Source organism: Hyperolius riggenbachi, chromosome 6 (genome assembly GCF_040937935.1).
Source record: "Hyperolius riggenbachi isolate aHypRig1 chromosome 6, aHypRig1.pri, whole genome shotgun sequence".
NCBI classification, from domain to species: domain Eukaryota; kingdom Metazoa; phylum Chordata; class Amphibia; order Anura; family Hyperoliidae; genus Hyperolius; species Hyperolius riggenbachi.
Window position 1 is genome coordinate 151745248 of NC_090651.1, and position 15000 is coordinate 151760247.

The 15000-nt window shown below is 40.0% G+C and overlaps 1 protein-coding gene across 1 annotated transcript in view; it reads right to left on the minus strand.

Annotated features, from left to right (window-relative positions):
* STXBP3 (syntaxin binding protein 3) overlaps positions 1–15000 on the minus strand; it is a 48126-nt gene that overhangs the window by 21606 nt on the left and 11520 nt on the right. The window contains exons 2-5 of the mRNA XM_068242103.1: positions 13748–13797; positions 9954–10035; positions 3610–3686; positions 814–889 (exon numbers count right to left, since the gene is read on the minus strand). Of these exons, the coding sequence (XP_068098204.1) occupies positions 814–889; positions 3610–3686; positions 9954–10035; positions 13748–13797 (285 nt within the window). The remainder of the gene's footprint in view (positions 1–813; positions 890–3609; positions 3687–9953; positions 10036–13747; positions 13798–15000) is intronic.

The following is a 15000-nucleotide window of genomic DNA, read 5'->3' on the forward strand; positions in this document are numbered from 1 at the left end:
AGTAAGAAATGTATCTTCACTAACTCTTTGTTCTCCACATGTAGTGTATGTTTGAAGTGGCTCTGAAGCGAGATTTCATAAAAAAAAAAACCCAAAAAAAAAACACACGCACAACAGATACTCACCTAAGGAGAGGGAAGGCTCGGATTCTTGCGCATGTGCAGTACCGAGCGGCCCATCTTCTTGAGCACTTAGGCTCCAGAATACTTCCAAAGCCTCGGGCAGCGGCAGGGAAAGCAGTCTCAATGGGTCGGAGACTTAACAGGGCAGACAGCCCAGGAGCAACGGGATGTTACCTCTCTTTAGGGGAGTATTTTTTTTGTTTTTTTAATCTTGCTTCAGGTCGCATTCACAGTGGCACGTTGCAGAGCTGCATTATAAAGTCAGCTTACACCACTGCAATGATAATCCTATGGAACGTTCACAGTGCGATGTTAACGCCGCATTGAAAAATGTTGCTTGCAGTGCGTTACCTGTAAACGCAGACACGTTGCGACTTTAATATCACATTGAAACGCAACGTCCCACTATGAATATGCCCTGAGACTCCCTTTAAGCAATTATAACATTGGCAAACTGAGGTTAAGGAGAGCAGATAGAGTGTTTACTAGAAGAGAGAAGGGAGGAAAAAATTGTAAGGTGAACAGTCTTTCTGGCCAGGAACTTACCAGCATCATGTTAGGGAAAGCATCATGTTAAGTGCAATTTTTGTATATATCTAAGGCACAGCACTAAGGTAAACCAGCAAAAAATTGACTTCCAAATAGTTATGGCTATACTTCTGATTGTTTAACTAAGCATTGAAGCACTCACCATCACTGAAGTACACGTAAGCAGCCTTGTACTTGCACGATTTAGGCTTGAAGTCATTCACCAAACAATCCACAGACTAAAGACAGATGAGATATGCAAATTTACAAACCTCAATATCATTATTTTGTTGAACACATATTTTAGATATGGGGATCCTCATTTTAAATGGGTTTAAATCAGTCAAAGAGGTGCACAGGATATGCTAGCATAAAGGTATTGTCTCCCTGCCCCTAAAGTTTTGTACTTTTATAAGAAAGATTCAATGAAAAGCAACACAGTCTCGGAAGAGCCGCACAGCCTCACCAGCATTTAGCGCTCTAACATTTACGCTCCTTTCACATTATGTCCGTTTCATCGCAACGCAAAATATAATCCCATCGCAATGCAGTTATGCCCAATGTAGTGCACAAATTTCCAATAGGGTAACGTGCAACATGCAGTGCGTTGCTGGGCAATTCGTGCAGTGCAAGCATAAAGTCCATAGAATGTATGCTGCATTGTACAAGTCGCACTGCAGCGGTAGGCTATGGTGCGATTTTTTGTGAACTTTGTGTTGCAATCCTAATTTTTAGGATGCACAACGCAAAGTATGTAGTGTAAACGTAGCCTAATGCTGGGCATACACGGCTCGATTTTGCCCCTAGATTGATTCCCCGCTCGATTCCGCAGGCGATTATCTTATCTTCCGCTCGTTTTTCTTATCTTTTTCCATTGTGTTCAATGCGGAGTCGAGCGGCGAAACGATCGGGTGGGAGATCAGACATGTTGGAAATTATCTATCGAGACATCTAAATGGCTCAAAAATGAACCGTGTATTGCCAGCATTGGAGTGCATTCACCACATAGCCACTGCATTGCAGAATAATTTCGCATGTGAACACACTGCCCACACAGTTCTGCATCTCTGCTGCATGCAGGCTTGGAGATAATGTGTATGTTAATACATTACTTGTGCATTACACACACTATAACGTGTGCAAATTGCACGTTTTGAATCCACCCTTAAAAGCGGGATTGTCACCATAAAAATCAAATTTCAACTGCAACTGGTCTGAGAGTGTATTAAGTTATAAAGATGCTAATCCTGCATTCAAAACTTTTTCTGCTGTTATGGTTTGGAGTTATCACATATCTTAGGAGCACTGGCCCTTTAATTGCCATTGCCTGGAAAAACAGTTGCATGCTGGGGGGGGGGGGGTCTTTTTATATATAACATATTCCTCCTCTTCCCTTTATTTCCCCCTCCTAATCACATAAGACAGTGGACTTCCTAGTATAGACCTCAGTGGGAGTGTCTGAAGACTATGGGAGGAGGGCGGGTAACGAATACACAATTAGCAAGAGGAGGGAAAAAAAAAAAGTGAGGGAGGAAATGTCAGGATTAGCTTTATTCAACAGTAACCAAGATGGAAGCTGTCTAGAATAGGATTCTCTGCTTTTCCTTTATTTCATACTTCCTTTATTTCGTTGTCCCTCACATGCTTTCACTTGACTAAGATCGGTTTATCCGTTCGAAACGGCGACAGTCCGTTGCGACTAGAATTGGGCTGCAATGGAGGCGTAACCTATTCTGGAGGAAGTCCTCATGCCATTGTATGCAGCTAAGAGCTATACTTACTACCAAGAGCTATAGTTACATTCTGGGAGTCCAGATGTCATGGCTATTTTTATTCACTCTTTTTTGTGAATAAATATTCTGCTTTTTAAAGCGGAATATAACCCTGCATTTCAACTTTGCTCTAAAACATTATTTACAGTATATTATATGCAACCAGCATTTTTTTTTTACTAGACCAGCATTGGAAGGGTTACACAGGGCTTTAACGTTCCTTTAGATTTCTGCAGAGGCATCCGAAGCTGAAAAGAGATACATTTTGTTTACAGAAATGTATCTAAGTGTTTAATGTGACTCATCTCTCTGACTGAGAAGGAGCTTGGAGGACTGCCAAAGAGTGTGTAACTGTTTATCAATAGATACATAGTATGTAACAATCTGAACTTCTGCATATCTCTCCACGGAACTTGAAATGTCTGTGTTTAACCCTTCCAATGCTGGTCTAGTAAAAAAAAAAATGCTTTTTGCATATAATATGCTGTAAATAATATTTTAGAGCAAAGTTGAAATGCAGGGTTATATTCCGCTTTAGGAATTGGCAAGTGCTGGTCATCTTTACTTTTTTGCCTGCTTTTCCTTTATAATATTTACAGGAATCATAACGTGGACAGTGCAATACATGTTATGTAAGTAGACCTAGTATTTATCCACTTATATACGTGTTTTTATTTCTAGGTTAGCATGGGTGTCACTTGCTGGTCTGCCTAATTAAAAAACAAACAAAAAAAAAAAAACGACCGAGCGGTCATGGACTGCTAACAGGGAAGCCTACGGGGAAACGCGGGGCCCGGGAGGAGAACGGGAAAACTCTATAGGACCCAGAGCCTTCCATCTCCTTAGGTGAGTATCTGTTTTTTTATTTTTTAAATTGCTTCAGACTCCCTTTAACTTATGAGTTTTAGCAGTGCTGGTAGAAAATTACAGCGCACACAACTGAGCAACTAGAAACTACAAAAACATGGATAGAAAGGCAGGAAAAAAATCTGCCAACTGAAAATTTCAGTCTAGAAATCTCTTTTCTCTAATGGCTATCTAGAGAAGATACAGTAAGGGCATACTATATCACATCACCTACGTTTTGGTAAGATAACAATTAAAGGCTAAAAATGTATTACACCCATCTGTAGCTGAAGTTCTTCTTTACAACAAGTAAAAAAAAGGTTGATAAAGAAAATACAAACCTTTTGATTTGGTGAAATAAAATAAATGGCTTTCAAGTCTGGGACTGGTTGTCTTATTTTATAGATGTCCTCCACAACTAGGAGAAAGCAAAGAGTTATATGACAGGATGGATTCTCATCAAGGGCACATGTCTACATATAAACTATAGAGCTGACCTCAGATGTACATTGGAAATTACGGGTCACTTGACCTGGCAGCACAGCAGCTAATAGTTCAGGTGTTACGCATGCTTAATAAAAATAAGATTTTTATGATACATAACAGATATTAAAAAACACAAGATTCTATTGTAATAACAGCAATGTAAACAATTTGCTTCCGTATCACAGTACAGTAATGTTTGCAATAATAATAACCTCCAAAGATCTGTGCTGGCCTGCGTTTCCTTTACCAAATATTGAGCTCTGCTTTGAACCCCATTACGCCAGGAAAGAACAGTAGTGGTAATCTAACAGATATGTTGGAATGATTGCCCACTGTGTTTTAACAAATCTCCCCTTGCAATTTTGATTGGCCTATGATTGGCCAATTTTACCACTTCCGTGTAGTATGAGAGTTTACACACACAATCTGTTGATAGTAATCAAAATCTGTTGTCCCTCACACTACATGAAAGTGGTATGCACCAGAGCCAGGAAAAGGTCCTCCAGCACCAAGGCTGACACACCAAAGTGCGCACCCCCCCATCCCAGCCATCACACACTGATTGCTATTAGACTTAAGGTGGCCACACACGATACAATAAAATGATCCGATTTTACAGTAATTCGATAAAAAAGATCGTATCTCGAAAAAGCTTTTTTTTTTTTCATTCAACTGAAAAAAATCAGATCGATTTCCTGTTTCTTTCTATTTAAACCGATCTGGAATGCCAGATATTTCTCTTCAATTTCTACTAAAGATTGTATGGTGTGGGTTGGATTGTTAATTTATTAATATACACATCCTAACAATTTTCTCTGAGTTTCCAATCATTTTTATCATAATTGAGGAAAAAAATGAACATAGGTGTGAGGTACATTGGTCATATTTTTTAAATGTTACAATCATTCAGAAAAATTGATTGCAATTCTTAAATTGAACAGAGATTTAAAAAATTGTATGGTGTGTGGCCACCTTAAGAGGCTCCCCAGGGCCTCCAACACCTTAATCTCTAGTTATCTGCCTGCTATGTATCCCCTTTTCTTATTTCTCTTTGCTTCAAACACAATAGGGGGATGATAGGGGAATGAGTGAGTTTTGCACCCCCTCTCTCACCTCTGCCTCGGACCGGCCCTGGTATGCACCCCTTGACACAGGGGGGTGTGGCTGGGGCTGGACTGCAAATGGCCAGCTAGATCGGACAGTGCCTGATCCCCTCCATTGGTCCACTGAGGTCATTGTAGAGTCTGGAGCAGATGCGTTTTCACCATAAGCTTCCATGGGAAACACATCCGCTTGCTTGGAAAAATAGTGCAGGTCTGGACTTTGTGTTTTTCCTATTAATAACATATAATCCATTATAATCTGTCCGTTTTTGTGATATGGAAACTGGATAAACATTTTCAATTTTTTGGCTCTAGTGCAAACTGAACCAAAAGGTAACCTCCATTACTAACAATCCACCTTTGGATCAATGGACAATACTGTAGATGCTGTGCTAAATATAAAGAATGTAGACATTGCTGCTAAATATGTAAGACAAAAAGGAAAATCTAGAGCCCCAATAGTGCGTTATCGTAATTTTGGTGAATGGATAAATGTGAAGAATAATACTCACAAATATGGGTTGCCAGATGTAGGCAACCACTAGTAGCGCTTGCGGGGAGATTAGGCCTGTCCCCACTCAGGCTAAGAAGTCGCTCTCCGTAGATAGAATAAGGTGATCACACCCATCCAACCAGTGGATACAGATTTGTTCAAAGAGATTACAGAGGCGCCATTAAGAGTAAAATGCATTAAAATTCCATAAGGGGGGGTTCGGATGATCTACCACCCCAAAAAAACGACACTAATAATAGTAATAAATGATCATAAATAATTTAATCTTATTCCCACAACTTTGCAACGTGTTTCGCGGGTCTGTAACCCGCTTCCTCAGGCAGTATAAAACAGGAGCAACTGTAAAAAAAATACATATACAATACATATATCACATATCTATAACAATGTATCTGGTAGTAATAAGAAGTGATGGGGGGAGGAAAGGAGGGGCTAAAAAACGTAGGGACATTAAACATAAGGATATAAAATTGTGTTTACTTTTTATCAATATGGTGAATATATTCATATATTTTCCTTATTCCTTATACCAATAGTGATATAAGAAGCAGCTACTGACCCGCGAAACGGTTTGCAAAATTGTGAGAGTAAGATTACAATTATTTATGATCATTTATTACTATTATTAGTGTTGTTTTTTTGGTAGATCATCCAATACGCCCCCTTTTTATGAAATTTTAATGCATTTTACTCTTAATGGCGCCTCTGTAATCTCTTTGAACAAACATTGCTGATAAATATAACAATGTAGACATTGCTGCTAAATATAACAATGTAGACATCTAGGTAAGATAACTGCAGTTAAAGAGACACTGAAGCGAAAAAAAAATTATGATATTATGATTTGTATGTGTAGTACAGCTAAGAAATAAAACATTAAGATCAGATACATCAGTCTAATTGTTTCCAGTACAGGAAGAGTTAAGAAACTCCAGTTGTTATCTTTATGCAAAAAAGCAATTAAAGGGACACTTAAAGCGGAATATAACCCTGCATTTCAACTTTGCTCTAAAATATTATTTACAGCATATTATATGCAAAAAGCATTTTTTTTTACTAGACCAGCATTGGAAGGGTTAAACACAGAGGTTTAAAGTTCCGTGGAGAGATATGCAGAAGTTCAGATAGATACATTCCATTTAGTTACATGTATCTATTGATAAATGTTACACACTCTTTGGCTGTCCTCCAAGCTCCTTCTCAGTCAGAGAGATGAGTCACATTCAGCACTTAGATACATTTATGTAAACAAAATGTATCTATTTCAGCTTCGGATGCATCTGCAGAAATCTCCAGGAACTTTAAAGCCCTGTGTAACCCTTCCAATGCTGGTCTAGCAAAAAAAAAAAAAAAAAAATGCTGGTTGCATATAATATACTGTAAATACTGTTTTAGAGCAAAGTTGAAATGCAGGGTTATATTCCGCTTTAAGTCAAACAAAAAAAAATGAGTTTTACTCACTTGGGGCTTCCAATAGCCCCCTGCAGCTGTCCAGTGCCCTCGCCGTCTGCCTCCGATCCTCCTGGCCCCGCCGGCAGCCACTTCCTGTTTCGGTGACAGTTGACAGGCTGGGGACGCGAGTGATTCTTCGCGTTCCTGGCCACAATAGCGTCATCTATGCTGTTTATAGCATACATCATATACCATATAGCAGCATAGAGGGTGCTAATGTGTCTGGAAACGCGAAGAATCACTCGCGTCCCCAGCCTGTCAGCTCCTGTCACCGAAACAGGAAGTGGCTGCCGGCGGGGCTGGGGACGCGAGCGATTCTTCGTGTTCCTGGCCACAATAGCGTCATCTATGCTGTTTATAGCATACATCATATACCATATAGCAGCATAGAGGGTGCTAATGTGTCTGGGAACGCGAAGAATCACTCGCGTCCCCAGCCTGTCAGCTCCTGTCACCGAAACAGGAAGTGGCTGCCGGCGGGGCCAGGAGGATCGGAGGGAGACGGCGAGGGCACCGGACAGCTGCAGGGGGCTATTGGAAGCCCTAGGTGAGTAAAACTCATTTTTTTTTGTTTGACTTTAGCGTCCCTTTAAGCTCTGCGACTTTCAAAGTGGTGGAGAGGGCTGGTATCTGACTTTTATTATCTCAAGAGTTATTGAACTATTTACTTTTTCTCTGCTAGAGGAGAGGTCATTAGTTCACAGACTGCTCTGAAAGAATCATTTTGAATGCTGAGTGTTGTGTAATCTGGACATATTATAGAATGATGCAATGTTAAAAAAAACACTATACAGTGGAGGAAATAATTATTTGACCCCTCACTGATTTTGTAAGTTTGTCCAATGACAAAGAAATGAAAAGTCTCAGAACAGTATCATTTCAATGGTAGGTTTATTTGAACAGTGGCAGATAGCACATCAAAAGGAAAATCGAAAAAATAACCTTAAATAAAAGATAGCAACTGATTTGCATTTCATTGAGTGAAATAAGTTTTTGAACCCCTACCAACCATTAAGAGTTCTGGCTCCCACAGAGTGTTTAGACACTTCTACTCAATTAGTCACCCTCATTAAGGACACCTGTCTTAACTAGTCACCTGTATAAAAGACACCTGTCCACAGAATCAATCAATCAAGCAGACTCCAAACTCTCCAACATGGGAAAGACCAAAGAGCTGTCCAAGGATGTCAGAGACAAAATTGTAGACCTGCACAAGGCTGGAATGGGCTACAAAACCATTAGCAAGAAGCTGGGAGAGAAGGTGACAACTGTTGGTGCGATTGTTCGAAAATGGAAGGAGCACAAAATGACCATCAATCGACCTCGCTCTGGGGCTCCATGCAAGATCTCACCTCGTGGGGAGTCAATGGCTCTGAGAAAGGTGAAAAAGCATCCTAGAACTACACGGGAGGAGTTAGTGAATGACCTCAAATTAGCAGGGACCACAGTCACCAAGAAAACCATTAGAAACACATTACACCGCAATGGATTAAAATCCTGCAGGGCTCGCAAGGTCCCCCTGCTCAAGAAGGCACATGTGCAGGCCCGTCTGAAGTTTGCCAATGAACACCTGAATGATTCTGTGAGTGACTGGGAGAAGGTGCTGTGGTCTGATGAGACCAAAATAGAGCTCTTTGGCATTAACTCAACTCGCTGTGTTTGGAGGAAGAAAAATGCTGCCTATGACCCCCAAAACACCGTCCCCACCATCAAGCATGGGGGTGGAAACATTTTGCTTTGGGGGTTTTTTTCTGCTAAGGGCACAGGACAACTTAATCGCATTAACGGGAAAATGGACGGAGCCATGTATCGTGAAATCCTGAACGACAACCTCCTTCCCTCTGCCAGGAAACTGAAAATGGGTCTTGGATGGGTGCTCCAGCACGACAATGACCCAAAACATACAGCAAAGGCAACAAAGGAGTGGCTCAAGAAGAAGCACATTAAGGTCAAGAAGAAGCACATTAAGGTCATGGAGTGGCCTAGTCAGTCTCTGGACCTTAATCCAATAGAAAACCTATGGAGAGAGCTCAAGCTCAGAGTTGCACAGAGACAGCCTCGAAACCTTAGGGATTTAGAGGTGATCTGCAAAGAGGAGTAGACCAACATTCCTCCTAAAATGTGTGCAAACTTGGTCATCAATTACAAGAAACGTTTGACCTCTGTGCTTGCAAACAAGGTTTTTCCACTAAGTATTAAGTCTTTTATTGTTAGAGGGTTCAAAAACTTATTTCACTCAATGAAATGCAAATCAGTTGCTATCTTTTATTTAAGGTTATTTTTTCGATTTTCCTTTTGATGTGCTATCTGCCACTGTTAAAATAAACCTACCATTGAAATGATACTGTTCTGAGACTTTTCATTTCTTTGTCATTGGACAAACTTACAAAATCAGTGAGGGGTCAAATAATTATTTCCTCCACTGTATACCTGAAAATAAAAATATGAGAATATTTTCTTTGCTGCTAAACTTCTAGTAATTATTCATAGTACACAACCAATTCATTATATCATATTTTTTTTCTCGCTTCAGTGTCTCTTTAAGCACTAGCAAACCTTAAAGTGAACCTCCAGACTAAAAATCTACTCAGCAGAACTGAAAAGGCTTGGTGTTTCTTTAACAGTTTCACAGCATCATAACTTTGTTTTTTCTTACCAAAGCATCATTTTTAGCTAAGCTCCACCCATCAAAGAAAACTGCCCGGGCTTTTTTTCCCTGATGCTGTGCAAAGCATGATGGGATTTCCTATGTTATTCATGTTGCCTAGCAACTGGGAGGGGTGATCAGGACACAGGACAGTTGGAACGGTGTCTCATGCTCCCTGTCACCTCCTTTCAACCAAAAAGATGGCTGCCCTCGTGAAATTAAACATTTGCCTGTTCTTTTAAAACAGGGTGGGTAAGAGATTATATTACCTATATATTTTAATTAACATAAGTAATGTAACTTAATGACAGTATGTTTGTTTAGGTTGGAGTCCCTCTTTAAATACTGTAACTAGCAATAGTGGATACAATCTGTCATTTCAGCGCATGTTTTGGGCGGCACCTCCTCCTTAGATCATTCCACGTGCAGTTTGAAATGGTGACATTTTATGATGTCCAATAAAGCTTAGAATGCTTATATTACCTGTGATGCTCTCTTGAAGCAAGTCGGTCATTTTGCAACATGATGTGAGAAGCTTGGTTGTAAACTGATCTAAGAGTAGAATCTAAGCAGGAAACATAAGACACAGTGCACTTATTAACTAGCTGTATTGAAAAGTGGTCATGAACATAGCTATACTCTTCTGTCTTCATCAAAAAGAACGCTCTACATCCATTGCCCTGAGCAAGCATTTATCGTAAGTCCCTATCCACGGAAAAAAATGTGTTATTAAGACTACAGCCTCTCTTCCAATCCCAGGTGATCTGCTGTGTGTGGGGTGAATTCCCACTGTACTGGAAGCATCATATTCTGTGATAGCCTCTCTTCCAATCCCAGGTGATCTGCTGTGTGTGGGGGGAATTCCCACTGTACTGGAAGCATCATATTCTGTGATAGCCTCTCTTCCAATCCCAGGTGATCTGCTGTGTGTGGGGGGAATTCCCACTGTACTGGAAGCATCATATTCTGTGAAAAGATCTCTGGGTTTGTGAATAACTTTCCCAAATGAAAGTTCTCTGAAATGGCTCCATCAATTATGAAAATCATATGAATAATGACTTAGCTCTCAATTTACCTTTATTAAGAAAAAAAAAAAAATCAGGATGGCGGACTTAAGTTTTGTGACCAAGAAATCCAGGCACACAAATGTAGAAACTTTAATGCAGTAGTCCTTTATATACCAGTAGATCACAATCTACCTAATCCTCTACCCTGCTAGACGATTGTCTTTAGACCATGCATTCACCATTACAGGAACTTGTGAAATATGGATTAAAAACCACCTACACCCGAATAGCAACAGCACAGAAGGGGAAAATGCAGTAGCAGTCACATGACCATGGTTTTGTAGAAGTAAACAAAAATTAGAATTCAATTTTAACAATTTGCTTTGCTGAACAAACCTTGAGGGCCCTTTCACACTGGCGCGGTAGTTGCGGCACATTGCCACACTGCTACCACAGCCTAATGAAAGTCTATGGGGAAGTTTATACTTCCCATGTTGTGGTATGCTGCGCCGGAAGTGCCCGAATTAACACTAGGGCATACCTATTATGTGGCTACTGCGGCGATCTGCATGGCCTGGAATTCATGTTAGTCTATGGCGATGCAGGCTTTTTTAAGAAGTTGGCGTTGCGATGTTGCAGTGTGCATAAGCGTATTTTTACAATACACTTCCGTGCACTTTCCTTATACCCGAAGCAAGCGCACATCACTTCCTGCTTGCCCGAATGCCAGACAGGGAACACGGTATACTAACAGGACAGAAAGGCAACTGGTACTGCTTAAAAGGAAATAAATATGGCAGCCTCCATATCCCTCTTACTTCAGTTGTCCTTTAATTTTGTACAGATTAATGCAGAACAAGACTAGGTTCAAACTCACCCCGGATGCACAACATTGCATTTACAGAGTATTATGAGGTCCAGAAACTGAGCTTGAGGACAAGCACCAGTAAGCTCAGAGACCCAATAGAAGCATAGGGCAACCATTGGAAAGATCAATGGGAATTCTACCTAGCAAAATGAAGGATCCTCATTGGTTCACTGAACCAATGAAAATCCTTCCTGGTGCTAGGCAGGATTTCCATTCCTCTTTCCCATTGTAACGACAGCATTTCCCATTGTAACAATAGCATTATGGTCCTGTTGGGACTCCCACACTGGTGCTTGTTCCCGGTGCCCAGCAGCAGTCAGCGCATGTGCAGGACCCAAATGGCAACCAAAGACACAGAAGACAGGTGAGTAGATCCGTTCCCATAGGCTTACATGGATTCTGTGAGCATCCACAGTGTATTCGGGCCAGCATATGCTGCAGATATGTTTACACATGCGCTTCCACCACATTGGATCAGAGTGTATTTTGGCCTAGTGTGAACAGTGAATTTACTAGGCAATGTGTAGCTGAAAGGTGAAGAAAAGAACCAGAGGATTTGTGAATTGGTGCAGAGAGTTTTAGTTTTAGAAAAAAAAATAAATTAAAAATTGCTTATTAGAAATAATTATTCATGTACAATTACAGTACTTTAAAAAAAAGTTTTATTAAATGCATATAAAACTGTGTTTTAACATTTCCAATCCCTCCATCCTACTAAGGATATATATATATTTTTTTTTTTTAACATGTGATGAAGATAAGAGCTGCCTTTCCACTTGTCCTGTCACTCTAGCTTTGTCAGCATGCATCTCTACTTGTCCTTACATGTCTTCTATTTCCTCTCTCCCTTACACATTCTTTACAAAGGACTGTTCAGCTACCCATGGTCTCCCTCCCTTATACAGAATTGACTGCTCTGTTTCCAGGCAAACTGCATGGTTCTAGGAGGCTGTGCTGGTTACCTGAATTCTCAAGAGCAACACACCTTTCATAAATGGGTAAAGGAGAGGGAGAGAAGTCTGAAGGTGGCCACTAACGATTCAATTTCTAATAAAAAATCATTTGAGCAATCAGAAATTCTGACAAAAATACAGTATGTATCTGTGCGCTCATCCACCATTAATTATGTGTCCATGGATCGCAAATCAGTCACCAAGCATAAAGTGTCTTTTCAAATGTCCTCCAATGATATGCGCTCACATGTGTATTTTGCAGTGTATCTTCCTCCAGTGATATCACTCAAAGAAAACAAGAAAAAGAAAAAACAAACATAGTGTGATCCTGTATATATATATATATATATCTCCACTTTACATCACCCTGTGATAATCAATCTCTGCACCATCACTCCAGTGCAGTCTTATGTGGTTAACCCACACCAAACCGAAATCACCATGTGTGATAGCTGTCACCACACGGACAGCATCAAACCCCACTAAGTGTTGCTTCAGGTTGCCCCTTGTTCCTTTGTACACAAATCTTCCACCTCTACACGTGGCCTCTCACCTTGTTTCCTGCTGCCCAAATTATAAGACAGCAATAACGCTTGTGGCTTTCCAGCCAAATGCCTTATGATTCTCCAGCAGAAAAGATCAACCTTCATATGCAGGTCCTATGCAGCATCATTCTCCACGCTGCAATCCTAATGACTGAAAGAGCTTCCCATAGTGTAAAATGTAACATTTATTTAAAATTCTAAAAGTAGTGCACTCACATTTCCATAGTAAAAACACGCAGATAATAATACAGGCTTTGCTCTGGCGACTTGCCCACGCCTGTAGCTCCGCCTGGATTATTATATGCGTGTTTTTACTATGGAAATGTGAGTGCACTACTTTTAGAATTTTAAATAAATGTTACATTTTACACTATGGGAAGCTCTTTCAGACCGAGCACGGCAATATTATTGCTGTACAGACATTCTGCTTGGCAATGTGTCGAGCAACCGGTTGTGTTCTATAAAGAAAGAAGGGGTAGGAAGAGCAGGAGCGCCTTGGTGAGAGGTCAACAACAGACTGACAATAGCACCAGTGATAAGGGATGGATCATAAACTAAGCTTATCAGCTATGTTAAGGGTTACTCATACTTACTCTAAAGTTTCACTGCACATGATCACAGCAAACAATTATTTCAGGTGATGAATGTCTAATATGTGTATATGTAGCTTTAGTTTATGAATTTACTCCAGCAGCTCTCAACACTGCAAAATGAAGAATAAAGTGACAAGGTGTCTGTAGGGAAATGGTATTACTAATATAACTACAGAGCAAAATACATATGGTAATTGTATGTCTGTCAACATAACTACATAGGATGTTCAATTTGTCAGAAAGGAAATGCATCCCGCCCAGCCCCCCCCCTTCCCCACCATTTTTTTTTTTCAAACGGGAAAGCAACTTACCTTCCATTCGTTTGGCTTTCTACAGTCATCTAAAATTTCAGTTTTGATCCCTGAAAAACAAACATTTAAGTGAATACAATTTACCCATAATTCAACTAATAACTAACAAGGATTTGTAGTATACATCATTTATTTTATTTTATTTTTAAATTACGAGTAGAAGTCAGAACAGAAGAAAGGAAAAGCGAATGAGAGAGAGGCATACAGTAAAAAATGAGCAAATTATGATGTGGAAACACTCCTAACCTACCACTCACCACAATTCAAAAAAACCCTGTACACATGATTATGCTAAATCAGTCTTAAGCATAAACAAGATAACAAACGTAGTCAGGCATTATTACTATTACTACCATAACTATTCTTAAAGTGAATATGAGGCGAAAAACTGATGAGATAAACAATTGTATTTACCCTAACGCTCCTAAAAGTGATTTTTTTTTTTTTTAGAAATCCCATGGTTTTATTTTATATTTAAACATTTAAAAAGTAGAATGATTTTTTTATCTCTGCTCAATGGCAGCCTATTAAGTGTCCCTAAATGAAAATACATGAACTACTGCTCTCTGAAGTTGTATTCTGCCAGGAAAGCATTTATAGTAGAAAAGGTGGTCACTGTGGGGAAACCACAGTCACCTGTATGACAAGGAGAGACCAGGAGCTAAATGGTGCAGTATTGTGGGGTATTAGATGTTAGTATAAGATGTGTAGTATAAGAGTATTTATACTCACAAAGGTGGGTTGCAGTCCCTGCAACCATCATATATCACCAACGGGGAAATAAGCACCCCCCACTCGGTGTTCAATGTCCTACTGGAACTGGATGGTCGCACTCCTGGTTGGTCCTTCTTGGTTGTAGGAAACACCACACCCGGAAGGTGAACATCTCCAAAGGAGATGTAATGTATAGTACTGGGGGGTGGAGGTGCCCAAAGATAGGTAATGTGATACAACAAAAAATAATAATAAGGGGGAGAGAAGTGTCTTTACCACTCCAGATGGTAGAACCCAAACCACAGGGTTAATGTAAAAAGATTAAATTATTTATTCAGCACGATTAAAATGGACAACACGTTTCACGGGTCTCAGCCCGATTCTTCTTCAGGTCAATACAAGTGGCGTGGCGTCCATGCTTGTGACCATATTTTTACATAATAAAAAACTTTTTATTAGAGATAACGATACATAGAATATGCAAAAACATAGCTTAGCAACATATGATAACAGGGACCTAGCCATATACAGAAAGTACA